A 27,222-nucleotide genomic window follows, 5' to 3' on the forward strand; every position below is an offset into this window, starting at 1 on the left:
GTCACCAGGAATTTCCCTCATGGAGATGTATGAACGTCAATTCTGAACCATGGGAGAATTTAAGGAGTAATCAAATGTGAGTACAGAATTGAAGAGGAGGGTGATATACCTTCAAGAAACTTGGGATCAGGGATGCCTGGGTGGCTCAGTGGTTGAGCATCTGCCTTAGGCCCAGGGTGTGATCCTGGCGTCCCGGGATCAAGTCCCACATTGGGCTCCCTGCATGGAGCCTGCTTCTCCCTCTGCCTATGTCTCTGACTCTCTCTCTGGGTCTTTCATGAGTAAATAAATAAAATGTTTAAAAAAGAATAAAAACAAACAAACAAACAAACAAATTTGGGATCAATTTAAGGACTGATCTTGCCCCTTATCCTGTTTCCTTGACATGTAAATGGTCAGAGTCAGCCTGAGTCACTATTTCTCCCATAGGAACCTAGAACCAGCTGACTGCAGTATTTAGTCACTGAATTTAATACAAGCTTTTATTGAAAGTATACACATTACCATGTATTGCCCTGGGAGGAAATACGTCACGTGTGGGATTTTTTCTTAATTGATTTTTGACTTCATTTGGTTTATTAGTGGCTGCTAGGTACTGAGTCCTGTGGTAGGTGCTCTGAGGTCCAAGATGAAGAAGTCCTCTGAAGAACTCACAATCCCACAAGGAAGAGATGCTTAGGACAGTCATTGGTCGGATTTTGGCATCTGAAATAGGCTCTTTATTTTCTCCCTTAGTGACGCTCAGGCAATGCTTGTCTCCTGCTGTTGATGCATAATCTCAGAGGACTATGGATCATGCTGAAGAAAATGAAATCCTCACAGCAAGCCAGAGGTACTATGTGGAAAGACCTATCTTTAGTCACCCGGTCCTCCAGGAAAGACTGCACAAGAAAGACAAGATTTCGGATTCCATCGGGGATAAGCTGAAACAGGCATTCACGTAGGTTGTGTTTTAACCTATTTCCTTTATCCTGGCATCCAGTTATGACAGAAGCAAGGTCAAATGTATCAAGAAAATCTGGTGTGGCGGGAAAAAAAAATGGTGAGCACTTAGGATTTGCAGAACTGTCCACATGGTTCGCTCAGAGATAAGTATTTGATTGAACCCCAGCTTCAACATATAATTCATCTTATATATTAAATTCTGATTACACTTGCATCTGTTTAACAGCTCCTCGAAACACCTTGCTTTCCGGTACTTCACCACCTTCAAAATATCCACCTCTTCTCCTTGTCTCTCAGGAATGTTCCAATCACTCTGTCATTTTGTCCACCCTGACTTCTACTTGGCAACATCCTGAATCTAAGTGCCAACCCCAGCTGTCAAGGACACTCAGTGTCCTAGGACTCTTCACTTTGGAGACGCTTACACAGCTATGTTGCAGACCTGGGAATGCTAGTACATGTGTGCTTGAGACGTGTGTCTCCTGATCGCTCCCAGGTTTAGGTTTGATTGCTGCGTTCTGGGCCCTTGGGACCACAGATCTGTGCTCTATGTTCATGTAAACTTCACAGGGACCCTCAGCTCTAGGTATGATCATCAGGAGAGGTTTAAAATGTAATCACTGGAGTCAGACTGTCTGAGTTTTAATTCTAGACCCAACCATGTACCCACTGTGTGCTTGAGTTTCCAGCTCTGTAAAATGGGGATAATAATCATACTTAAGCTCATAGTTATTAGGGGTTACTATAATAATAATAATACTCATAGAGTTACTAGCACTTATGTAGTGCTTCCATGTGCATATATGCAAAGTACAAAGCACATGGCAAGCACTACATAAATGTAGCTATTATTAAACATAAATGTAGCTATTAAACAAGATGACTGGCATCTAATCTAGTTTCACTCAAATTCATGGCTCTTGCCACAGATGCCCCAAATTTGCTTCTAATATCTTCCTTCACCTGATGATCAGATACTTTTGGCCACTGAAGACATTATATAAAGTACCATGCATGCTGCAAGAATGCACTGTCTTTTGAATGGAATAAATTGCTTCCTTGTCACCAGGAGGACTTGGGGCTGTCATAGTGGTGATGGAACTTGTTTGTCCATGCTTTTATTTGGTGATGTCTTTGGTTATTGGCATAGACTGGCAAAAGGACTGGCCATGCCCCAGAACATAGTCTATGTTTCAAAATCAATTGAACTATATAGGGATTAAATACAAGGCCTTGATTTTATCAGCATGATGTTCCACTTAATCAAGACAGCCATACATAGAATCTGTTAATACACACTCCAGTGACAAATGGTGTTTTTTTGAGTTTATCTGATCAAAGGCCCTAAAGCATTGAAAATATATTCATGAAGTTCATAGTACTTGAGTAAATTTCCTTCATTGTGTAAGGACAGGGGAAGCTAAATGGGCCTGCTGATCAGTGGTTCCACATTCAAAAATTTACTCAATCAGTAAATAATTCCCCTGCTTTTTTTCCCCTTACTTTGTTTTTACACCAACACAGAAGGTACATTTAGGATTTCATCTATTAAAATCATAGTTTCCAGGGTATCTCAATTATTTTGAAACTAAATTTTTCTTATTTTTCATGGTAAGTTGTAGAGCATTATTATAGAGCCAATTCAGATGTTCCTATTAAAAAAAAAAAAGTTGCATGAAGGTCATCTGGTTTCTGATCTCTGCAGAGTGGAAAGGTCATTCTTTACATTAAATGTAAATTTTTCCTTATTCCTCCAGAATATAAGGAAGGGACAATACCTTGGTGTGAATTTCACAGAAATGTTCCTCATTTTATCTCGTTTTTTGGTTTTTTGTTTTTGCCCTCCCAGGTGTACTCCTAAGAAGATACGAAATATCATTTATATGTTCCTGCCCATAACTAAGTGGTTGCCAGCATACAAGTTCAAAGAGTATGTGTTGGGTGACTTGGTCTCAGGCATAAGCACAGGGGTACTTCAGCTTCCTCAAGGTTAGTAGCTATGTTTATTTCTTTTTTGTTGTTTCCCTTGCTACCATCTCTTCCAACAATTGTTGACCTTCTCTTCTGTTTAATTTCATCATGATTGGAAATTCATGGTTTTTAATTGTATCATTCTAGTAACCTTTTCCTGTCTAAAGGAATTCTTCAGAAACATTTAACCCATAAATGGCCAAAGACAGTGGTAATAGCATATGGTGATACTAGTTTTGCAGATCAGTATATTTATAGGAACTGGCTGGACATGGCCTTACTTCTTGCTAAGTTCATCAGTCACCCAATGAATGTGCTGATGGAGTTGTCATTGTTAAGGTTCTTGGCTTGTAAGTCCACATTCTAATGTCCAATTAGGCAGAAAGGCAGGAAGTAAATAAAAGCACATATAAATGTTTAATTACAATGTTTGATTACAAATGATGTTAGCACAATGAAGGAATATACAGAGTACCAGAAGATAATAACAGGGGAACTTAAGGGGATCCCTGGGTGGTGCAGCGGTTTGGCGCCTGCCTTTGGCCCAGGGCACGATCCTGGAGACCCGGGATCGAATCCCACATCAGGCTCCCGGTGCATGGAGCCTGCTTCTCCCTCTGCCTATGTCTCTGCCTCTCTCTCTCTCTCTCTCTCTGTGACAATCATAAATAAATAAAAATTAAAAAAAAAAAAACAGGGGAACTTAACTAGGTAAGTCACAGAAACTTCTTTAAGAGAGATTTTTTTTAAGATTTTTAAAAATGTATTTATTCATGAGAGGCAGAGACAGAGGCAGAAGCAGGCTCCTTGTAGGGAGCCCAGTGTGGGACTCGATCCTGGGACCCCAGGACCATGACCCAAGCTAAAAGCAGACACTCAACCACTGAGCCACCCACGCATCCTTTAAGAGAGATTTGAGCTGAGCCCTGAAGGGTGAGCAGGAGGCAGGTAAAGAATGAGAGGAAGTGCATTTGTGGCAGAAGGAATAGCATGTGTGAAGACACATAACAGGAAAAGAACTGAGTGAAGACTCAGTTTGAAGAACTAACAGAAAAGCAGTTTGCTAGGAGTGTAGGGTGTGAAGAAGAGAGATGTGGAGGCAGTGGCAGGTCTGCAGAGCCTTGTTAGCCACTTCTTGGATTCCACTCTGAGTGAGTGCACTGAAAGCTATCACCATGCTTTCACTTGGGGTTTCTTTCTAAGAGGTCACCGAGACTGCTGTTCGCAGGGAAGGAATGGCTTTGGTTGGTGGGAGAGGTACCAGAATGAAAATGAGGAGACCAATTAGGGGTTACAGTGACTTAGTGTAGGCAAAAGGTGATAATGGCTTGAATAGCCTCTAGGTCAGTTGGCCAAGAATCTATTCCCTTCTCCAGTTTCCCCAAAATTAATTACCAAATGATCAATTTATTAAAAACACACACACACACAAAACACAAACATACAAACACCCTTCCCCTTCCCCCTGTTAGCTGCATTTTTAATTTTCCAAGTGACTGATTTACCAAATCTTTTAAACGAAATCTTTACAGCAGGTTTAGGATGGTTTTTCACATGCATTTGGTACCAACACCCCAAGGGCAGAGAAGGGGACAAGATCAAAGGCAGAGATAGGGGCGGGGAGCAGAGCGCACAAAGGCTCAGTATCTGAAATGGGAAACAAGTGAAACTAACATTCAGTAACGTGGGACAGATAAAGCTACAGGAAGTGACTGCCCCATGTCAATTAATACTTAGAAGAGATCTTCAGGATTGTGCCTATTTGAGTTTTCACTAAAATGGCATTCCACAAATTTGTTTTTGACTGGTTAGCTGTCTTCCATCTTAAACTAGGGTGGTGGCTATAAAATGAAAAGAATTTTCAAGATACATGCTATATTTTATGGTAAAGCCAGCCAGACTAGCTGTTGGATTGATTGGTAGGAGAATGGGGAAGCAAAGCATGTCAAGAATTACTTTAAGGTGTCTGGGTTGATGAGTTGCATGTGGGTACATAGAAGAAGAAGGATGGTCAAGAGTGACTCTCAGGTTTCTGGATCTAACATCTGAGGGTTGGAGGGGCTAATTGCAGATATAGTAAAGACTGCAGGAGGAATGGATTTGAAGGGTAAGTTTGAACATGTTAAATTTGAAATGCTTGTGAGATAGACAAACGTTTATATGCTTATATTTAAAATATGGAAAAAATATGATGAGCTAAAAAGAGAGCTATGGATTATAGATGTCAGTTTGGGGATCTTTGACATACACAGGACATTTAAACCATAGCAATAGACAAGGTCACCTAAGAAGAGAAAGTGGAGTGAAAGACAAGAGAGGCAGGATCAAACTTTATCCAACATTAAAGGCCAAACAAAAAAGGAAGAATCAGCAGAAGAAACTGAAAAAGAAAGAAGCATCTGGAAAGGGGAAGGAGAACCATGAGCCTTTGGTATTACAGAAAGGAAGAAGGAATGACCCAGTAGGCTGAACACTAAGAGTTGTAAATCATCCCACAATCAAATTTGTATGGAAAAGGTGTTTTTCTGCCCATCACTAGTCAGTGAAGGTAGGTAAATAGGAAGAACAAAATGTAGCAAACACAGAGATGCAAGATATAGTAAGTTAATTTCTCCTGGTTGGTTGTCAGTAAAAAGACTTTGTTAAGTGTTGAATTGATTCATTAATGGAATCAAATTGAAACAATACGTGCTTCTCTAATTCATTTAAAATCCCTCTAATTCGGGATCCCTGGGTGGCGCAGCGGTTTAGCGCCTGCCTTTGGCCCAGGGCGCGATCCTGGAGACCCGGGATCGAATCCCACGTCGGGCTCCCGGTGCATGGAGCCTGCTTCTCCCTCTGCCTGTGTCTCTGCCTCTCTCTCTCTGTGTGACTATCATAAATAAATAAATAAAAATTAAAAAAATTTAAAAAAAAAATGATGGTAAGGGACAGGGGAAATGGTGTAAACTAGCAAGGACAAAGGGAATGGGACACCACTTTTCCCACAAAGGGAAAGCCAACACCATGGAGCAGGAAAAAAAAAAAAAGGCAAGTTATAGACAAGTGAGAACTGAATTATCAGAGCTGAGGAAGCTGAATTAATCAGAGCTGAGAAAGATCCTGGGGTCTGCCTTGGAGAACATTGGGAAATTGGCAGCTCCAAGGATTGTCAAAGGTGAGAGTCAGGCAGATGGCTAGAAGCAAGAGGATTGTTTGAAGTCTTTATCCTAAGTTGTGAGCACATGGACACCCAGGTCCCCACCCCGGTACTGTGCAGTGGATAGGAGGGTGAAAACACTGAAAGATGTTGAAAGAATGAAGTCTACACATTGACCTGTGCGCTGACAAAGGCTCTTCCTTGTCCTTGGCAGCTCCAAAGAGCCTGTCAGAACCTACAGCCCAAGGCAAACAATGAACCACCCCCAGAAAGAAAAAGCTATAGTGCCAACTGGAGGTTCTCTGGCCAAGATGCTGGCGGGTGCCCCCAGTTGCCATACAGTAAAGCTGATCAGTAGACAAAGGGAGCCAATGTGCACAAAGCTTCAAAGAAGAAAACAAACCAAACAGAAAGCTCATTGGGCACATAACTAATGGAGTGGGCAAAATAAAACATTTGCTCTGTAATATCCTCAGCAAGAGCTGAAAACATATTGAATCCATGACATAAGAACACAATGTGATTTTTTTAATTTTATTTATTTTGAGAGAGAGCATGATCAGGGGAAGGGGCAGATGCAGAGGAGAGAGAGAATATCAAGCAGATTCCATGCTAAGCACAGAGCCTACACATGGCTTCATCTCAGGACCCTGAGACCATGACCTGAGCTGAAAACAAGAGTTGAATACTTAACCAGCTGAGCCGCCCAGGCACCCTAGGATGTGATTTTTAAAAAGAGCCTTCAGAGAACAAGAACGTGCTCATAGAAATTAAAAATATGATAGCTGGAAGGGGCACTTGAGTGGCTCAGTGGCTGAGCGTCTGCCTTCGGCTCAGGGCATGATCCTGGGGTCCTGGGATCGAGTCCCGTGTCAGGCTCCCCAGAGGGAGCCTGCTTCTCCCTCTGCCTGTGTGTCTGCCTCTCTCTGTGTGTCTCTCATGAATAAATAAATAAAATCTTTTTAAAAAGATATGATAGGTGAAATAAAATATTCAATCAAAGGGTTCGAAGATAGAGGAAATCTGGAAGTCAAAGAAAAAGATGAATACAAGCACAATAAGAAAGACAAGATAAAAATACCAGAGGATCAATCCTGGTGTTCCGTCATCCACTGGCAATTCCAGAAAGAAGAGGATAAACAGAGGGGAAGAGACTATTAAGGAATATTTTCAGAATTGAAATACATGAGTTTTCAGACTGCAAGAAACCACCAAGTACCCAGCAGAATGAGGGAGGGAATAAATAAACAACAAACAAACGAGGTAGAGCATAATAAACTCAGAATATCAGGGATAAATAGAAGATTTCAAAGCTTCTTGGGGGGGGGGGGAAAGTCATGTAATTAGGATATAACTAAGTGGAAGCTGAAAAAAAATAGTGGTTAACATCTGAATCTAAAAAACTAAGAATAACAGTAGTAACATTAGAGCAAAGTTTCTCCACCCACACCATGCCAGGAACAGCCCCACCCTCTCAGTGACAATAATAAAATATGTCTCCTGACATTGTCAAATGTCCCCTAGGGGGCAAAATCCTCTCAGTTGAGAATGACTGATTCAGAGAAATGAGATAAATGATAGAAAAAGAGCTAAACAAATTGGAAGTGAGTGCCTCTGGCGAGCAGAACCTGGAGATGAGGCTTTTCTTCAGGGCCTTTTAGTACTGGCTTTTTAAACTATGAGCATGCATATCTTTGAAATAAAAATTTTAAATTTTAATTTTTTTAATTAAAAGTAGAATTTGTTTTTAAAAAGGACAACATTAAAATGATAATATTATATGTGGGTTAGGGATGCTTCCCCTATTCTTCTTTGCTAAAAATTTTTTTCTCTTCACAACATGACAGTGTATTAAGTGAATTTTCTGGTTGTCCCAGATATTTGGCTAAGCCCCCTAAGCTGAGAACAAGGGTGTTTATTGTCTCCATGTCCTGAAAAAGATACCAGACCACTGATGCAAAAACTATGAGTGAATGACACCAGACTCTTTAGTGCATCACTTCAACAGGATATATTTGGGGACCAGGTATATGATAATAGATTTGGAATGAGAATTTTCTAGGATTTCTAGAATTTTCTAGTGCTTTCTAGGTAAAAGCACTATACGTTTCTCCTCCATGTAAAGTCTAGGTACGAGGGACTGCAAGAGAACCACTCAGAGCGCTGGACATGTGTCCCCTGGAGTTTTGGGGGATTGTTGCCTAATTCTTGCAAAAAAAAAAATCTACAGGTAAAAAAAAGGTGTAAACCACCCATGTAAGCGGAATGGAGAGCCCTCCAGTGGGCATGGCTTGCACTTCTGAAGTTGCTTGGCGTAAAGTTGCCAAGCTTTCCCATTGGATAAGTGGGTGCTCTGGAAGGTAACAAGGCTTGGCTCATTTGAAAGGTACCTACCCAAGAAGACTGCCTACAGAGGAGCATATGCCAGCAGAGAGGACCTGGAGGAGGTGTAAGAACTGGCACCTGGGAATTCCTTATTGAAAAGGGATCAGCAAAAAATCCACAAAAACACCCCATTAGAGAAACAGCCAGCATTTGGCCATCAATGCAGATCATAGCTCCACCAATCAAGTAAGACTTTCCACCCTTACTTAGGTTGGGAAAGAATAAAACAGAAAAACCCACCCCTTGGCAAAGAGGAGATGACCAGGGAAATGGTCTCAGCCTAGGTGTAGGATTGGGATGTAAGGGGGTGGGCAGGTGAAGATACAGCTGCTGAAATTAATGTGGCTTTCACCTCTTCATCATAGAGAGCCAGGCGACAAATACACATTACCCTCTGCTTTCTAATGATCTGTCCGTTTCTGTTTGGTTTCGATCCCACAGGGTTAGCCTTTGCAATGCTGGCTGCTGTGCCTCCCGTGTTTGGCCTGTACTCTTCATTTTACCCTGTTATCATGTATTGTTTCCTTGGAACTTCCAGACACATATCCATAGGTAAAAGCTTAGAGTTGGTATTTTAGTTTGGATTTCCAAGATTTGCAGTGTGCCAAAGAAAGAGCATGTTTGTTATCAGAACATCTGTTAAATGGTAACGTTTGTTACAGCATACCCAGTAGGTGCTTTATAAAAATACACCCCCTCCCCCAGATTTCTAGAACTAATAGCTTTCTTATAACCTTGGCATGACAAGAAAATAAAAGACCATTTTCTTGTGTAAAAAGAGCAATTGTTGAAATCTGGGAAGTAAGTACCTTCGTTCATAATACAATTTGCTTATACCTGGTTTTTCTTATTTTATTTTATTGGTGTTATTGCATGTTCCTGATTACTTATGCATGTATTGCTTTTCATCCTCTTTTAGGCTCTGAATTATACATGATTTTTCCCAGTGTATTTAGGATAAGATTTACATGGACTTCATAACAGTGTTGGTGCTGCATGAGACTGCCACCAGCAAGTCCACACATGATGTTTCCGATAACTGGTGCTGGGTAACAAATACCCCCAAATATAGCAGATTAAAATACTTATTCGATTATCTTGCACAGTTGCTATGGGTCAGGATTTAGGAAGCACTCTTCTTGGGCAGTTCCGGCTCTGAGTCTGTCATGCAGCTGAGAATCAGAGGAGGAGCTGGAGCAGCTACTCACTCTTCCCACCCTCTCCGCCCTCTATCCTTCTCTCCCCATGATCCTAACTGAGCTTGCTCACACTCAGGGCCCAAGCATAAACAAGTAGTATAGCTGTCAGTTAGAAGCAGCATCACCTTGTTACCTAGCCTCCAAAGCCACACAGTATCACTTTTCCTGCATTCTTGTGGTGATTAACATGTCGCAAGTGCACCCAGATTCAAGGAGAGAGGAATTTGACTACCTCCTAATGGGCAGATGTCCAGGTTCCAGAAGAGTCCATGGGAGGGAAGATATCATCATGTTCATTTTTTGAGAATATGATCTATACAAACACAGCTTACTCATAACCCAGGGGAGGAAGTCTGAAGGAGGGCAGTGCAATTTCACATCAGTGATGCTTTTTAATTGACCTCACCCATGTCTCCTGGAGACCCAGCAACCACATGAGATGCGCTGAAAATGGTTTCCTTAATTTAATGCCTCACTATTTCAGGTCCATTTGCTGTGATTAGCCTGATGATTGGCGGTGTGGCTGTTAGATTAGTCCCTGATGATATAGTCATTCCAGGAGGAGTAAATGCGACCAATGGCACAGAGGCAAGAGATGCCTTGAGAGTGAAAGTCGCCATGTCTGTGACCTTACTTTCAGGAATCATCCAGGTAATATTCATAGATGGAAAAATTGGCTCTTATTTGTTCACTTCATAAATATCTATTGAGTCTTCGTGGCTGGTCTACGTGGTGGGTAGGGTCCAGCTAGCAAAATTCAGAGCACTCGGGATCACCAGTCCCACTGCATGCTTTCCCTAAGTTGGTATTTATTAGGAACGAGCAAGCTTCAGTTGGGTACTTCAGAGATTCTAAAAGCAAGAAAAGTTTAAAGCAGGAACAATTAGTAATGGAAAGAAGACATCTCTTGTCTGCTTGGAAGGAGCAGGAAGTTCATTGACTAAATGTGCCCCCAGTTCTGAAGGACAGGGAAAGGGTGAGTGTGCCCAGTGCTCCATGGGGCTCCAAGCCTCTCCAAACCTTCCACTGTTTTCTGGCCACTGCAGATGCAGGAGTGTAGTGTTAGAAAGTAGTCCAGAAGGAACTTTTGTTTTGTTTTCTATTGGTTTTTACTTCCTGATCTATCATATGACTTATTTGTTTCTTTGTCATTAAAAAAAATAGTTTTGCCTAGGTGTCTGTAGGTTTGGATTTGTGGCCATATATCTCACAGAGCCCCTGGTCCGTGGGTTTACCACCGCGGCAGCTGTGCATGTCTTCACCTCCATGTTAAAATACTTGTTTGGAGTGAAAACAAAGCGGTACAGTGGGATCTTTTCAGTGGTGTATGTAAGTAAGCTACTTGCTGACTTATTGGTACTTGTTTTTCCTCCTTTATTTTCTCCTCTTCTCTTCTTTTTTTTTTTTAAAGATTTATTTACTTATGATAGAGGCAGAGGGAGAAGCAGGCTCTTTCTAGTCTGCTCTCTCTCAAATATATAAAAATATTTTTAAAAAATACAATAAAAATGGAAAAGATTTCATTATTCTAAGACTTTTCTGAGAACCCTACAAGGGGAATTAAACTTTACAGTCCCATTTTATTAACATGTGATGCCTCACAAGGAATTTTTTTACTAGGCCTTTATTTGGTGACTGCATCTTCACCCTAATTAGCAGAAGAGACCACTTTTTCTTAAAACCAAATTGTGGGTGAATCCCTGGGTGGCTCAGCGGTTTAGCACCTGCCTTTGGCCCAGGGCGTGATCCTGGAGTCCCAGGATCGAGTCCCGCATTGGGCTTTCGGCATGGGGCCTGCTTCTCCCTCCTCCTGTGTCTCTGCCTCTCTCTCTCTCTCTATCATTCATAAATAAATAAATAAATAAATAAATAAATCTTTAAAAAAATAATAAAAATAAAACCAAATTGTGTTCACTTTGGGAACTAACATAATTTAAATGCATCGTGGAAGAAGAACACATCTCTCTCAGAAACTGCTTACTCGAACAGGCAAAAAAAATTTTAAGTAAATCTATAAAAGATTTAACTAACACAATTACCCATTGAATATAATAAAATATATGTAGACCCTTGCCTCTAGGTCCGAGAAAATATAAATTATTTGCAGGTACAGAGGGAACAATGGCAAGAACTGATCATGTTGAAACTGATCACAAGTTCTAAAAATTCAGTATTTTCTCACACAGTGCAGCAACCGATAACTAAATATACCTTTAAAACCCCATACATTTGGAAAACAATAAACCTTCTTCTGGTTAGTCCCTGGATAAAGAGGAAATTATGAAATAATTAAAACCAAATGACGGTCAAATGCTGCTAAAGCTAATCTTGGACAGAAGGACCAATGGCCTTTGCAGGTGTTTAGGTGCCATTCACAATGCCAGACATAGCAGTGAGTGGGCAAATATGGCCCTTGCCTCTTGGAGCCCACAGTCCAATGGGAAGACAGATGGTAAACCACGAATTGCAAAAATAGGTAATGAATTACAAACCGTGTTACATGCTATGGAGGAAAGGTACAGACTGCTCCAAAAGTTGAATAGGGACACCTTTTGATTCGAGGTCTAAGAAAATCACTCTAAGGAAGTGACATTTTATTTTATTTTATTTTATTTTATTTATTTTATTTTATTTTATTTTATTTAAGATTTTATTTATTCATGAGAGAGAGAGAAGCAGAGACACAGGTAGAGGGAGAAGCAGGCTCCATGCAGGGAGCCCGACGCGGGACTCAATCCCGGGTCTCCAGGATCACACCTTGGGCCAAAGGCAGGCGCTCAACCGCTGAGCCACCCAGGGATCCCCAGGAAGTGACTTTTTTTTTTTTTAAGAATTATTTTATTTATTTTTTATTTTTATTTTATTTTATTTTTTTATTTTTTTATTTAATAGAGAGAGAGAAGTGGAGACACAGAAGGAGGGAGAAGCAGGCTCCATGCCGGGAGCCCGACTTGGGACTTGATCCTGGGACTCCAGGATCGCATCCTAGGCCAAAGGCAGGCACTAAACCACTGAGCCATCCATCCAGGGATTCCCCCAGCAGTGACATTTTAAATTGAGTCCTCGATTGATTAGAATGGTATCAAACTGTGGGAACATCCCTTAAATAACTAAATCCTTCATTTCTCATAGTTGCTGAGGCCATGCTTCCTACTCTGGGAGTTCTCTCAGTACTTTGCTGCAGAGGAAGCAGATCAGCACCTGAGTGCACTCTAGATATTGGCAGGCGTGGTGTGTAGCCTGGGCTCACTGTGACCCACTCTTCCGGGGTCCAGGATGAGTACTGACCATATTTGGGGTGCTGAGGCTGCAACCCTAGGATACAAATAGGAGACTTTCCTTTCTAACTCTACTGGGCTTCTTCCAAACTTCAGCACTCTCTCGCCTTTGAAATGCACCTGATCCCTCTCTCATCTGCTACCCGTGACTTCTTTCTCCCCCTTTGACCTTCCTAAAACTTTTCTGTGGGGGCACCTGAGTGGCTCAGTCGCTTGGGTGTCTGTCTTCAGCTCAGGTCATGATCCCAGCATCCTGGGATTGAGCCCCAGAGCCCCACATTGGGCTCCCTGTTCAGCGTGGAGTCTCCCTCTGCCCGTCACCCAGCTCGGACTCTGGCGCTCTCTCAAAAAAATAAATAAAATCTTCTTTAAAATTTTTCTGTATATTTATCTTTGCATTATTTTGCTGATATCAACCTTTAATTTTTTCTAATGCTCAGGACTTAATTTAAGGGGTACTTTTCTGAATATACTACATTGAGCCATTACCAAATCAAAGAACACTTATAGTATAAGATTGTTGGTTAAGAACTATAACTATGGGGGCATCTGCGTGGCTCAGTAAATTAAGCATCCAACTTGATTTTGGCCCTATCATGGTCTCAGGGTCATGAGATCCCTATGTGAGATTGAGCCCAGTGCGGAGACTGCTTGGGATTCTCTCCCTCCCTCTCCCCTGCTCACCTGTGCTCTCTCTCAGAAAGAAAAAGAAACTATAAAGTTATATGACTGGGTAAAAATGCCTCCTACTTGGTAGGACAGAGAACTCTCAGTCTGAGAGCTTTCTTTTAACTAGAAATGCATGGTGATGGGATGGCTGGTATGAATTAGTGCACTAGTGTCTCTGTTCAGGGGCTGTTGCTTGATATAAACATCCAGTGTTCACTGTGTTACAGAGTACAGTTGCTGTGTTGCAGAATGTTAAAAACCTCAACGTGTGTTCTCTAGGCGTCGGGCTGATGGTTTTTGGTTTGCTGTTGGGTGGCAAGGAGTTTAATGAGAGATTTAAAGAGAAATTGCCGGCACCCATTCCTTTAGAGTTCTTTGCGGTAAGTCAACTTTGGCCACACACACCTAGCTATTCTGGAGAAGGATCTGGACAGAGGAGGAACAGGAAGTTCTACCTTTTTTCTCCCAGATCTGCCAAAGGGAAGGTTAGAATTTGTCAAGGGGAACTTCCACAAATATGCTGAAAGAAAAGGAAATCTATTAGAGACAGGGATGATTTTTAAAATATAGGTGGAGGTCATCCATAAAAATTTTAATATGAATCATCTCTGAGTGATGAGATTATGGAATATTTTTCTTCCTCAAATTTTTATCATCTGATTGTGTTATAATGAACACCTACAACTTTAATAACCTGAAAAAATTAAGCTGTTTCCATTTTTTAAAAGAGCAAGAGACCAAAGGTTCCCAGATTTTTCTTGGTTCCCGGCACTCCTAGGCCAAAAGAAATACCCAACAGTTCCATGTATTAGTACTTAATACATATTTACAACGTAAAACATACTTCCATCTAACAACTTAGGAACCATTGTAAAAACAATGCACATGCAATGAACCTGCTATATACTCTATTATCTTCTTAAATGACCACAACTGTTTCATTATAACATTACCTTATTACTGGTTTCCCGCAGCGGCCACTACTGTGAGGCCCTGGCTCCCTACCCTGACCAGCCCTAACTCTCCTGGATGACCCACTCAGAAAGTTCTAGAGCAATAGTTCTTCAAGATGAAAAGTATAACTTCTCCTTCTGTTATTTTTCCATTGCACTTACTTCAGTAAGGGTTGCCCTTGACACACCAGCTCGTTCTACATTGCCCTGACTGTCCAGGAGGGCTTACACACAATGGAACTCCATGACCCTGACTGTAGCTGAGGTGGGTGCTTGTAACAGCAGAGGCCTGTAACCACAGTTGGTGCTGTGCCATGGACACAAACATAGGTCCAAACATAGGTTCTGTACAGACTCCCTGTCAGTGTACCACCCTCACAATATACTTCTCAACGTCCTTTGTTGATGCCATCTTAGCCAGAGACTCTTTCGACTGCCAAAGGCAAAGGCAACTCCTAAAAGGTTTTGAGTTAAAAGTGAAAGTAGGTTTTAGCCTGGCTGACAAACTGTTTGAACCTTACTTTTGTGGCAGTTGAATTTTCATCTATGAAGGCGCATTTGGATTTGTGTCTGTTTTAGGTGGTGATGGGAACTGGCATTTCAGCTGGGTTTAACTTGAAAGAGTCATACAACATGGATGTCGTCGGGACACTTCCACTGGGGTAGGAAAAGTTTTATTTTAAGTGACAGTGCGACTTGAATAATCAATAGATCTATTATTGTTTCTAACTCCTGCTTTAGTATGCTTACAATCCAAAATCTTTTTTTTTTTTTCCTATATATCAAATAGCTGAGGCTTTGGGTTTTTTGAGTTTTAGCCTTTTTTTTTTTAATTGTGGTTAAAAAAAAACATATAACAGAAAATTTACCATCTTAATCCTTTGGATGCATACACTTCAGTATGTTAAGTATATTCACATTGTCGTGAAACAGATCTGCAGAACTTTCTCATCTTGCAAATCTGAAACTATACCCAACAATAATTAAACAATAATTCCCTATTCTCCCTTCCTCCCAGCCCCTGGAAACCACCATTCTTTTTCTCTGTACAAATTAACTACTCTTGATAACTTATATAAGTGGAATTCTATTTACCTTTTTGCGACTAGCTTATTTCATTCAGCATAAAATCCCCAGAATTCATCTATGTTGTAGCAAGTGACAGTGTCCTTCCTTTTTAAAGCTGAATAAAATTTCACGGTGTGTGTGTGTGTATGTATACAATATATATATATGTCAATCACATTTATCTGTTCACCCAACAATGGACATTTGGGTTGCTTCCACCTCTTAGCGATTGTGAATGTTACTGCTGTGAACATGGATGTGCAAATATGTCCTCAGACCCCTACTTGCAGGTCTTCTGGATATAGTCCCAGAAGTGGGATTGCTGGATCAAGTGATAGTTCAATTTTCAACTTTTTGAGGAACTTGCATACTATCTTCTGTAGTGATCACACCATTTTAAAGTCCCACCAACAGTGGTACGTAGTGTTTTGTTTCATATTGTTTAGCACTTACTGGTTTTTAAAATCTCTCTTCAAGAGAAGGGCATCAGAATTAAGAGCAAAAATACCTAAATCTAGCCTGACGCTTACTAGCTGTGTGACTTTGGGCAGGTCACTGACCCTCTTAAAGCCCCAGCCTCCTCCCCTGCCAGGGTAGCATGGTAATCAAGTCCTGTGTCAAGGGTAATGGTGAGGCCACCGGAGATAGTGCACATAAAGCACCACCTAGCGTGTACCTCGAAGCCTTGAAGACATGCTAATTGAAGTTCTGTGGCTCATTTTTTCAACAGATTTTCTAGTTTCAAGTCATATATGCTTTGTCAATCTTCTTTAACTCTACCTTTCAAATGTTTTTACTCTTCTTTTTATATTTGAAGGAGCTAGCATAACTATGAGCCTCTCTTCTCATCTCATTCTGTTCCTCTCCAACACGCTCTGGCTATCTCTGTATTGCTCTCTCTGTCTCTTTCTGTCTCTTGTACTGTCTCTTTCTCTTGCCTTCTTCTCTCTTCCCAGATGAGCAGAATCAGATGTTTGCCCAGATGTTGGCCACTGATGAACCTGGCATACTGCATCAAGCCTTGCCTCTGGTTCCATCTGAGAATTTCCTGGGAGGCGCAAGGGCAGGAGTTGCTCAGGAAGCCAGAGTTCACCCCTAACTCCCACCCCTACCCCAGAGCAAGTGTTGAAGGAGGAAGCATGCACTCCCCTTCAAAATAATGGGTTGCTGTTATGAACATGTTACTTATGATTCAGTGTAGGCCTAAAACACAGTAATAACACCTATTTTTTCTGTTTGGACTTAAGATTTATAAAATACTTTTATACCTGCCATCTCAGTGGGTGCTCACAATAACACTATTGACATACATACATTTTATAAGGTAAAGAAGTTCATTTATTTGGCATATGTTTATTGAGTGCCTACTATGTACCAGAGACACAGCAGTTAAAAACAAAAGCAGCCATGCAAGCAAAAAAGTGTCTGCTACCTTGAAGTTTATATTCTCCGGTGGTGGAGGGATGGGTGGGTGGAGAAAAAGTAGTGAGAAGTGCTATGCAGAAAAGGGAGGCCTGCTAAGGGATAGAAGGGGCTGAGCTGCTTTGTTAAGTAGGCTACCAGAGAGGGTGACATTTGAGAGATGTGGATGAGGTTTAGTGGCTCACAGGTGAGTCCCAGCCTGGACCCAGAATACAGTCTTCCGATGCTCAGTTGTTTGCTGTTTCCATTACCTCACACCTGGGTCCCTAACATAATTAATCGAGTGCTACACATTAGTCTTTGACTAGATCCAGTAGACAATTCTATTCAACAACTGATCACAAATAATTTGGTTAAATGTGAATTCTTACGGTTAGATTTCTCCTTTTAAAAATTTACATGCAATTCACTACCGTTTCTACCCAATACCTTCCTTTTCCTGTTGCTTTGTACCGAAATATGTTGCTTTTCCTCCATATGTGAGAGCCATACTTTAAAAAAAATTTTTTTACCCTTCTATAACTTGGCTACACTTTCTGAAACTTTGCCCAAAACTAAGCAGGAAATAAGTAATGCTTACCTATTTACATATCTACATGTAATCATACTGTTTCAGTTATCTATGAGTCTTACTGCTCAGTAACAGCTCCAAAACATCTCAAAACAACAGCCATTTATTTGCTCACAATTCACAACCTAGGTAGGGAGCTGGGTGATCTCCTGGTGTCACTTAGGGTCTCTCATGCAGCCACAGATGTCTGAAGGGGTGCCTGGTGCTGGAGGATCCAGGAGGACTTCACTCACGTGTCTGACACCTCAGGTGGAGGCCTGGAATGGGTGATGACTGGCTGGCATCTTCTCCCCACATGGTGACTCTGGCTGGATAGCCAGACTCTTATATGGTGACTCAAGGAAACAAGACAGAAAAATAGGAGGTGCCAGGCTGCTAAAAGCACTCATACAGCATCACTTGCACCACATTCAGTTGGCTCAATCAAATCACAAGACCAGCCCAGACTCACCAGAGGAGAAACAGATCCTCCCAGCCTCAGGGGACAAGCAGCACATACAAGTATGGGAGGAACTGTTGGCAGCCATATTTGAAAGCAAACTATGCATCTATACACACCCACAAATACACACACAGCACGTGTCCAGAAAGTGACTGTTGACTCTTAAAGATCCCAATCTTGGCAATATATCCTGTTTCTTGGTCTACTTTCCTTAACTCATTCAAAAATACATTCTTTTATTCTGCAGTCCCAAGTCTGCTGCTAGGGCTTTCCTCATGGCAAGTGCTTCTATAGCAAAATGCAAGGGAAAGACAATAAGTTTTGCAGTGGGACCTCCTGGGTTTAACTCCTTGCTCCATCTTGGACAAATAACATCTGCAGGTATCCATTTTTTTACCTATAAATTAGGATATTAATGGCACCCATCTAATAGGATTGCTATGAGGACAGATGAGATGATGTATTTCAGGCATACAGCACAAAATGTAGGCTCACTATATGTTCAATTTTTTTTCCTTCTCCCCTTCCCTTTCCCTTACCCCAGTACCTGAGACACCCCCTTTATCACCGTGATACGACACAGTAAGAGAAATAGGCACAAGGAGGCCAGTTCTTCATGGTTTTTGTTGTACTGGTGGCGATGTGTACATGAGCCATTTGACCTTAGACAAGTTGCTTAGTCTCACTATGCCTCATCATCTGTAAACTGAGGAATATACTGGTGCCTAGCTCACTGGGCTGTCTGAGATAAATAAGCACAGAACCTGGCACAAGGGAAGCACCTAATAAATGGTTGTTAATGTAAAAAAGAATTATATGGAAAAAAAAAAAGAATTATATGGTACCTAAACTGGTTAGTATTATTATCTAGCCCAATGTCTTGTATTGAATCAGATGCTTTTGAAAAACCTCTATTGCCCCTTACCCCATACCATTCCAGGAAATCCCTATTCTGTTCCTTTAGGACAAGGGTTTCAAACTATAAGCATGGACCACAAAAACTGGATTCCCCATTGGTCCCTCTAGATTCCCAGGACTACCAGGTGAGACCCAAAGTGGATAACCTGTGGCTCCTTTCCCGTGTTGGAAATTCACTTAAAGGGATCCTGGAAAACAGAGTCTTTACTTGAAATAACAAAAGGAAACAGTCTTGACAGTAGTTCTCCTCTAAGATAGACTTCCTGCCCTCAGACTTTGGTTCAAATGTCTTGTGCCATCTGAGCACTTCGCTGACCCTCTCTTCTTCCTGTTCGGTGTCTTACTTACACCTGCCATACAGGGTGTCATGAGGTATGAGGTTACTCCTTTTCTAAATAAAACCGCATCTGATGTCTGCTGATAACCCATTCAGGTAGAAAGCTAGTAATAATAGGGTTGGAGCCTAAAAAGAACCTTTGTGTGTCAAAGAGGGTGTTTCTTTTTGACAAACCAGAGCACACAGGTATCCAAGCATTGATCACCTCATTTGCAGATGATGCTGTCCTGAAATGCTCCCCTCTAGTTGCATGTTTTTTCCCCCATGGCCACAATGCTTGAGTTAAAGTCAGCTTGACCTTTCAGGCTACTACCTCCAGCCAACCCGGACACCAGCCTCTTCCACCTTGTGTACGTGGATGCCATCGCCATAGCCATTGTTGGATTTTCAGTGACCATATCAATGGCCAAGACCCTGGCAAATAAACATGGCTACCAGGTTGATGGCAATCAGGTAGGAAATCATTAATTCCCTCCAGATGTTTCATTATGGTATAATCATCCTGCTGTGCTGTGGAAGGCAAATGATTGGAATTTCTCTGTCTCAATAGAAAAACTTCTAGTTTGATGATGGAGGTATTGGAAACATGTATTTATTCAACACTACAATTTTTTTTTCATTATGTGCATTAGATCATCAGAGCACTGAGATACAGTCCTACCTCATGTCACAGGTAGGGGTCCTGCTAGGAAGATGTAACCTTTGGATATGAGGCTTTCAGTTTGCCATACTCCAACAGATGTTATCCCTATTTTTCAAAGCTCACAGCCTGAGAAGTAAATGTTTATCTAGAACCATTTCTGGGAAGACATTTCCTTGTTCATTGAACTTGGAATATATGATTCATCACTCAAACTCCACATTATATTCTTTGCCACCTCCTTTTTTTTTATAAATTTATTTTTTATTGGTGTTCAATTTGCCAATATGTAGAATGATACCCAGTGCTCATCCATCAAGTGCCCACCTCAGTGCCTGTCACGCAGTCACCCCCACCCCCTGCCCACCTCCCCTTCCACCACCCCTAGTTCATTTCCCAGAGTTATGAGTCTCTCATGTTCTGTCTTCCCTTCTGATATTTCCCACTCATTTTTTCTCCTTTCCCCTTTATTCCCTTTCACTATTTTTTATATTCCCCAAATGAATGAGACCATATAATGTTTGTCCTTCTCTGATTGACTTACTTCACTCAGCATGATACCCTCCAGTTCCATCCACATCAAAGCAAATGGTGGGTATTTGTCGTTTCTAATGGCTGAGTAATATTCCATTGTATACATAAACCACATCTTTATCCATTCATCTTTCGATGGACACCGAGGTTCCTCCCACAGTTTGGCTATTGTGGACATTGCTGCTATAAACATCGGGGTGCAGGTGTCCCAGCGTGTCAATGCATCTGTATCTGGGGTAAATCCCCAACAGTGCAATTGCTGGGTCGTAGGGCAGATCTATTTTTAACTCTTTGAGGAACCTCCACACAGTTGATGGGAATGTAAACTGGTGCAGCCACTCTGGAAAACTGCCACCTCCTTTTTAAATTTTTTTGTTTTTTAGAGAGGATGGGGGGAGGGACAAAGGGAGAGGAAGAGAGAATCTTCAAGCAGACTCCACACCCAGCATGGAGCCCAATGTGGGGCTCGAACTCATGACCATAAGATCAAGACGACCTGAGCCAAAATCAAGAGTCGCTAAATGGCTGGGCCTCCCAGGTGCCCCGCCACCTCCTTTTATAACCTATCAATAGATAAGCTGAATACCATTAGGCATAATTTTGGCATGACAGTGTCTACTTTAACACACTGTGTGTTTCTAGGAGAATGTTAAATGCTCCACAATCCCAAGGACACGATCCAACTAGAAAGACCAGAAGTAGCCCTGAAAGCAGGTCTCACTCACTGGTCCCAAGAGGACAATGTCATGTACTCATTGAAGGGCAAGAGTCGAGGCATTTAGAAGATGCCAACAATTCTATACCAAAAACTTACAACAAAAATATTCTGTTCCTTTTTGCTGCAGTTTTCTTTAAAAAAAAAAAAAAGACAAAACATTATTTGTGTAAGAAAGTGTGTCTGGGAAAGAGGGGACTAAGTAGTGAGTGCAGCTTTTATCTTGCAGAACAAAAGCCCTAAGTGGTTTTTCTCTCATCTTAAGAATGTCTATTTTAAACTCATGCTAAGCAAACTTTTATATTTGTAAAGAGAATAAAGAGACACCCTACACTGCCGAAAATGTGTCTAAAATGGGCCATCTTGCCTTTTTTTCTGAAGAATGACTGACCTCTGGTGTGCTTTGTTTCCACATGGAAAAAGGAGCTCATTGCCCTGGGACTGTGCAATTCCATTGGCTCACTCTTCCAGACTTTCTCCATTTCGTGCTCCTTGTCTCGAAGCCTTGTTCAGGAGGGAACCGGAGGCAAGACACAGGTGTGTATACAACCGGCCTCTCAGGACGGTGATTTGGGGTGGTAAACTTTAATCCCTTGATTCTATTCTGAACCCAAACAAAGCTGCTCCATCTCAAGATTGACGCTCCATTGAGCTATGCAGTGAATCAGAGAAGGGCATGAATAGTCAGAGCGAAACACAGGAACTGAATATATAGGAAAGAGGTATATTCTCCAGTTAAATTGAAAATTATACAACAGTCTCTGCTGCCAGTAAACCTCACAGTCCAGACATAGGATGTTGCTATGAAAGTCTGAGACCTAGTATGGTCAAGATGCCAGCACGTCCAGTAGAACTTCCTGCAATGATGGAAAGTTCACTATTTTCACTGTCCAGTATGACAGCTTTTAGCCACATGGGGTCCTTGAGCAGTTGAAATGTGAGAAATGCAACCAAGACCAGAATTTTTAGTTGTATTTAATTTTAACTTTAAAAATATAATAACTGAATGTGGCTAGTGGTCATTGGACAGCAGGGTCCCATTTTATTCTTCTGGCCCTTGTGGATCTTGCTTGGGTCATTATCTCCTTTTCCTCACCCCTGGCAAGGGCATTTCAGTCAGGGTTTTTAATCATGTAAGCCTCTATTTATTTATTTTTAAAGATTTTATTTATTTGAGAAAGAGAGCACAGAAGGAGGGGGAGAAGCAGACTCCCTGCTGAACAGGAAGCCCGACCTGGGGCTCGATCCCAGGACCCCAGGATCCTGAACTGAGACAAAGGCAGGTGCTTCACTGACTGAGCCACCCAGGCGCCCCTCAGCCTCTATTTAAAAGCTATAAGAGGGGATGCCTGGGTGGCTCGGGGGTTGAGTGCCTGCCTTTGGTTCAGGATATGATCCCGGAGTCCCAGGATCGAGTCCCACATCGGGCTTCCTGCATGGAGCCTGCTTCTCTCTCTGCCTAGGTCTCTGCCTCTCTCTCTCTGTGTCTCTCATGAATAAATAAATAAAATGTAAAAAATAAAAATAAATAAATAAAATAAAATAAAAGCTATAAGAGAAACTAAAACTTCAGAAAGGGAGTGTGAAGGAGTTACAGGTTTATGCACTGGTTTTGATGACTTGTTTGAATCCATATTTTCTTGATCTTCCTTCAGTGATTATCAAAAGACTAAGATCAGGGCAGCCTGGGTGGGTCAGCGGTTTAGCACCGCCTTCAGCCCAGGGCGTGATCCCGGAGACCCGGGATCGAGTCCCACATCGGGCTCCCTGCATGGAGCCTGCTTCTCCCTCTGCCTGTGTCTCTGCCTCTCTCTCTCTCTCTCTCTCTCTGTCTCTCATAAATAAATAAAATTTTTTTTAAAAAGACTGAGATCACCCTCTGCCTTGCCTCTTACTCATATCTCCTAAAAGCCCCTTCCATGGATCCTTTCTCATTCAGCTTGCAGGTTGTTTGGCCTCACTAATGATTCTGCTGGTCATATTAGCCACCGGATTCCTCTTCGAATCATTACCCCAGGTGCGTAGCTTGAACTTGGTGTGAGGTGTTACCATGTGTAGAGATTTTGCTGTTTTATTTGTTTATATTTTTGTGGCCATCTCGTGCCTTTTTACTGTAACTCTAGCAGAGTGGTATAAGAATGAGCAAGGCTGGGATCAAGATCCCGCTCCACAATCTACAGTCCTGCCCCTGGGAAAACCATCTCAACATCTTTGGGCCTCCGTTTCCTTATCTGCAAGTGAGAGTTTGGACTGATTAATCTCCAAGGTTCCTTCTCTCATTGATCTTCTGTGACCTTGCACTTCCATTAAAACTCTGAGATGGCCTCCACTTCTAAGACGTTTGTTTGCTGATCTGTTTAATCTAGTAGAGATGAGGGACAATATAGAGTGGAGAAAATCACAATGTAGGAAAACCATGGGTCAAATCATTCCTGGAGTACCAAGTTAAACTCTGAACCTCTTGACCGCCATGCAGGTTTGCTACTATGATATAAGCCTGTCCAATGGGTTTTCCAAGACCCATTTTAGCTAACCAAGTCCTGAAAATCCAGGTGTCCAGGCTCCAAACGTACCATCGCTGCTACATGGGAAGTGAGTGGGGAGAAGACATGGGGAGGGCAGCAGGAGGACAGTGAGGAGCCAGCAAAGGAGGCTCTGTGGACACAAAAGGAGAGGCATGCGGGATGTGCTCTGTTTCAGGCTGTGCTGTCGGCCATTGTGATTGTCAACCTGAAAGGAATGTTTATGCAATTCTCAGATCTCCCCTTTTTCTGGAGAACAAGCAAAATAGAACTGGTAAGTAACAAAGATGAGTGTTAGGTTAATATGTCATTGCAACACATGGATGTGCTGCTAAAAATGTAAGAAAGGTGGGGCTGGGTCGCTCAGTCAGTAAGGCATCTGCCTTTGGCTCAGGTAATGATCCTGGGGTCTTGGGATGGAGCCCCACGTCAGGCTCCCTGTAAGGAGGAGTCTGCTTCTCCCTCTGGCCCTCCCCCTGGTTGTGTGCTCTCATGTCTCTCTCTCTCACTCTTTCTCTCTCTCATGAATAAATAAAATCTTTTTAAAATGTGAGAAAAATAAGCTAATGCAGTCATTTGTTATGTGTAGCATCTAGTTAGGCAACATTAGGTACTGTGTGTGTGTGTGTGTGTGTGTTTGCATGACAGACTCTTAGAAAATTTTTAGCGTGATCTCACATAAAGTTTTCTGTCTTTTGTGCAGACCATCTGGCTTACCACTTTTGTTTCCTCCTTGTTTCTGGGGCTGGACTATGGTCTGATTACAGCTGTGATCATTGCTCTGCTAACTGTGATTTACAGAACACAGAGGTAAGTGTACAAATTGGGATGGACGTGATTGTCCTGCCTGAAATTGCAGTATTGACTTTAATTTTATTATAATTATCAACAGACCCCACTAGAGTGTGAGCATCTTGATTGTGGAGGCGATATTCCCAGAGTCCAGTCCCGGGCATATAGTGTATATTTTCTGAAAGCTTACTGAGAGACTCCACCCAGAAAAAACAGCTCACATTCATATTATATATTCTAATACAGAAAGCACTTGTGCATACTGCTAAGAAGCACCAGGGCATTGTAGCAAGTCCATGGAACGTCATATCAAGACCTTGAGCCATATTTTATCTTTGCCAATCCCTCTGACAATGACCAACACACTCCAGTAGGCCTCAACGTCTCAGCCATACAACAGCAGAAATAAGTCTAGTATGTAGGATATGATAAGGTAATATGAGGTGCTCAAGCAGTAGTATCTGTCATCATTACAGTATCCAGTTTGAGCCAGATTGTCCTATAAAAAGAGGAGGGCTCTCCAGAAACAATGTTTAAAATCTATTCGAGCCAAACTTAAAAAAACTTCCATGCTACTTTGAGGGTTGTTTTTTCTTTTCTTCCCATACCCTCAGTTGACAACCACTCCCATGAGTCAGAGCCTTTTATTAGCAACAAAAAGAAAAACTCCTCTCCTGCTTTAGACTGAGAGTAGAAAGACAATTCTATTGAGTAGATGAGAATTTGAGTTACACATTCCCTGGCATGACTTGAACTCTGCACAGTTCACTTTAGCCTCCATCTTTAAATGCCTGAGTCTTTTGTCCTAACCAGATTGTGTGATATGTGAGGGATGTGTGTGTGAGTGTGTGTGTAGGGTGAGTGTGTCCTGTACCTTGGGGGCAGGGTGTGGGGGCATGCTGGGAATGGCCCTGAGAATGTGATCCATGTGAAGCCCTTTGCAAAAGTAACCATATAAGGATCATGTATTCCTGAGTTCATTAGCAAGTCCATACATGACATGTGAACATGGAAAACCTCATGTTTAAATCACATACTGGGCCTCAACACAATAGTATTGTAACACACTGTCCCTGTATCTTTAGTCCCAGCTACAAAGTCCTTGGACAGCTTCCCGACACGGATGTGTACATTGATATAGATGCCTATGAGGAGGTAGGACCTTTTTCCTGTCATTTTAGATGGTTGTAAGCATGTCATGTGATGGGCAGACTAAATAGTATTTTTACACAGGACAAAAAGTGGAGCTGAAAAGTAGGGAGGTGTAGTGGTCAGAATGAAAAGTATGAACTGAGATTTACTATCTGGATTCAGTTTTAGAGTTTATACTATAATTAGTCAACCTCCTAATATTTATTTTTCCCTTTTCTGTAATGATAAGTATATATTCTTGGAATTAAAGTATATATTTACAAAATACTGAGAGGATGCTTTGTATGTTAAAATTATGCCTTAAAATTCCCTTGATTTTTAGTATCCTTACAGAGGGTCTCAAAGACTTTTACAGAACCTCTTAAAATTAGTTCTCTTTGATTTGTTTTATGTTTGGGAAGACATTCTCAGACCCACTATAAGATACTGGGAGATGAGACTGCTTTGAGGATTGCTCATTTTCCCTCCTTCTAGAGAATTATGTGCTGGATTTCTCATTTCTAAACTGCATTCTAGAGGCTTCTGGCTTCTCTGTTGCTCTTGGGTCTGTTTCAGCCCGTCTGCATTCCTGGAGTCACCAACATAACCTCTCCTTCTGCTTATTCCTCAGGGTCTGAGTGCCAGCCTCCCTTCTCTTATCTGTTTCCTTTTCTTTGTTTTTAATAGTTTTTGGTTCCTTCTTTGTGTTTTATGGTGAATATGAAACAAAGACTTAGGAGAAATGTGAAGATGTGTGTATTAAAGGCTCTCTTCTCAGAACTCCTTTGTCCAGGACACGAGTAAGTAGGACACAGTGACCATTTTATCTAAACCCTATAAGAGAGGGCCTTGAGCAACTTCTGTGTAGATTTTCAGGTTGGAGGAGGGAAGCAGGTGCAGTTTTGACTCTGAAATATTTCCCTGTGTTAAATTCACTGACATTTTATTTCAGGTGAAAGAAATTCCTGGAATAAAAATATTCCAAATAAATGCTCCAATTTATTATGCAAATAGCGACTTGTATAGCAATGCTTTGAAAAGAAAGGTGAGTCACAAGAAATTGATTTTTTTAATGATTTTTATTTATTTACTTGAGAGAGTGTGAAAGAGAGAAAAGGCACAGAGAGAAAGAGGGTGAGAGAGAGGCTGAGAGGGAGCCCAATAGGGGCTCGCTTGATCCTGGGACCCTAAGATCATGACCTGAGCTGAAGGCAGACGCTTACCCTACTGAGCCACCCAGGTGCCCCAAGAAATTGATTATTTTTGAGGGGACCTGTGGATTGACAGGAATGTAAGGGACATTTAAATGCCTTGATATACCTTTTATACTGTTCCATTCTCTCCCTTCCTCCCTCTCTCTCACTCGCTCTCAGTAAAATATACATAAACTTTACCATCTTCAGTAAATTTATCATTCAGCAGATGGAATTTATATTCACACTGTTATGCAGCCAAAACCACTAGTCATTCTCTTCTCTTGTGCACATATTACCTTTTCAAAAAAATTTTAAGAAAAAAAGTGAGGGACGCCTAGGTGGTTCAGTAGTTGAGCATCTGTCTGCCTTTGGCCCAGGGCATGATCCCAGGGTCC

At 41.6% G+C, this 27,222-nt stretch overlaps 1 protein-coding gene across 6 annotated transcripts in view; it reads left to right on the forward strand.

The window, feature by feature from the left end:
- The window catches only part of SLC26A5 (solute carrier family 26 member 5), a 57,906-nt gene that overhangs the window by 24,917 nt on the left and 5,767 nt on the right, over nt 1-27,222 (forward strand). For 3 of the 6 annotated variants that reach the window (XM_038562774.1, XM_038562775.1, XM_038562776.1), the window contains 14 exons: nt 736-940; nt 2,795-2,934; nt 8,882-8,992; nt 10,124-10,290; nt 10,804-10,968; nt 13,814-13,966; nt 15,119-15,201; nt 19,603-19,750; nt 21,610-21,723; nt 23,126-23,203; nt 23,887-23,982; nt 24,412-24,518; nt 25,586-25,655; nt 26,584-26,676. In XM_038562774.1, the coding sequence (XP_038418702.1) occupies nt 789-940; nt 2,795-2,934; nt 8,882-8,992; nt 10,124-10,290; nt 10,804-10,968; nt 13,814-13,966; nt 15,119-15,201; nt 19,603-19,750; nt 21,610-21,723; nt 23,126-23,203; nt 23,887-23,982; nt 24,412-24,518; nt 25,586-25,655; nt 26,584-26,676 (1,677 nt within the window). In that variant the 5' untranslated portion in view covers nt 736-788. Of the gene's footprint in view, nt 1; nt 77-735; nt 941-2,794; nt 2,935-8,881; nt 8,993-10,123; nt 10,291-10,803; nt 10,969-13,813; nt 13,967-15,118; nt 15,202-19,602; nt 19,751-21,609; nt 21,724-23,125; nt 23,204-23,886; nt 23,983-24,411; nt 24,519-25,585; nt 25,656-26,583; nt 26,677-27,222 lie in introns of all 6 variants that reach the window. The other 3 variants (XM_038562772.1, XM_038562773.1, XM_038562777.1) reach the window with 2 other exon arrangements.

The sequence above is a fragment of the Canis lupus genome, chromosome 18 (assembly GCF_011100685.1).
Source record: "Canis lupus familiaris isolate Mischka breed German Shepherd chromosome 18, alternate assembly UU_Cfam_GSD_1.0, whole genome shotgun sequence".
Lineage (NCBI taxonomy): Eukaryota > Metazoa > Chordata > Mammalia > Carnivora > Canidae > Canis > Canis lupus.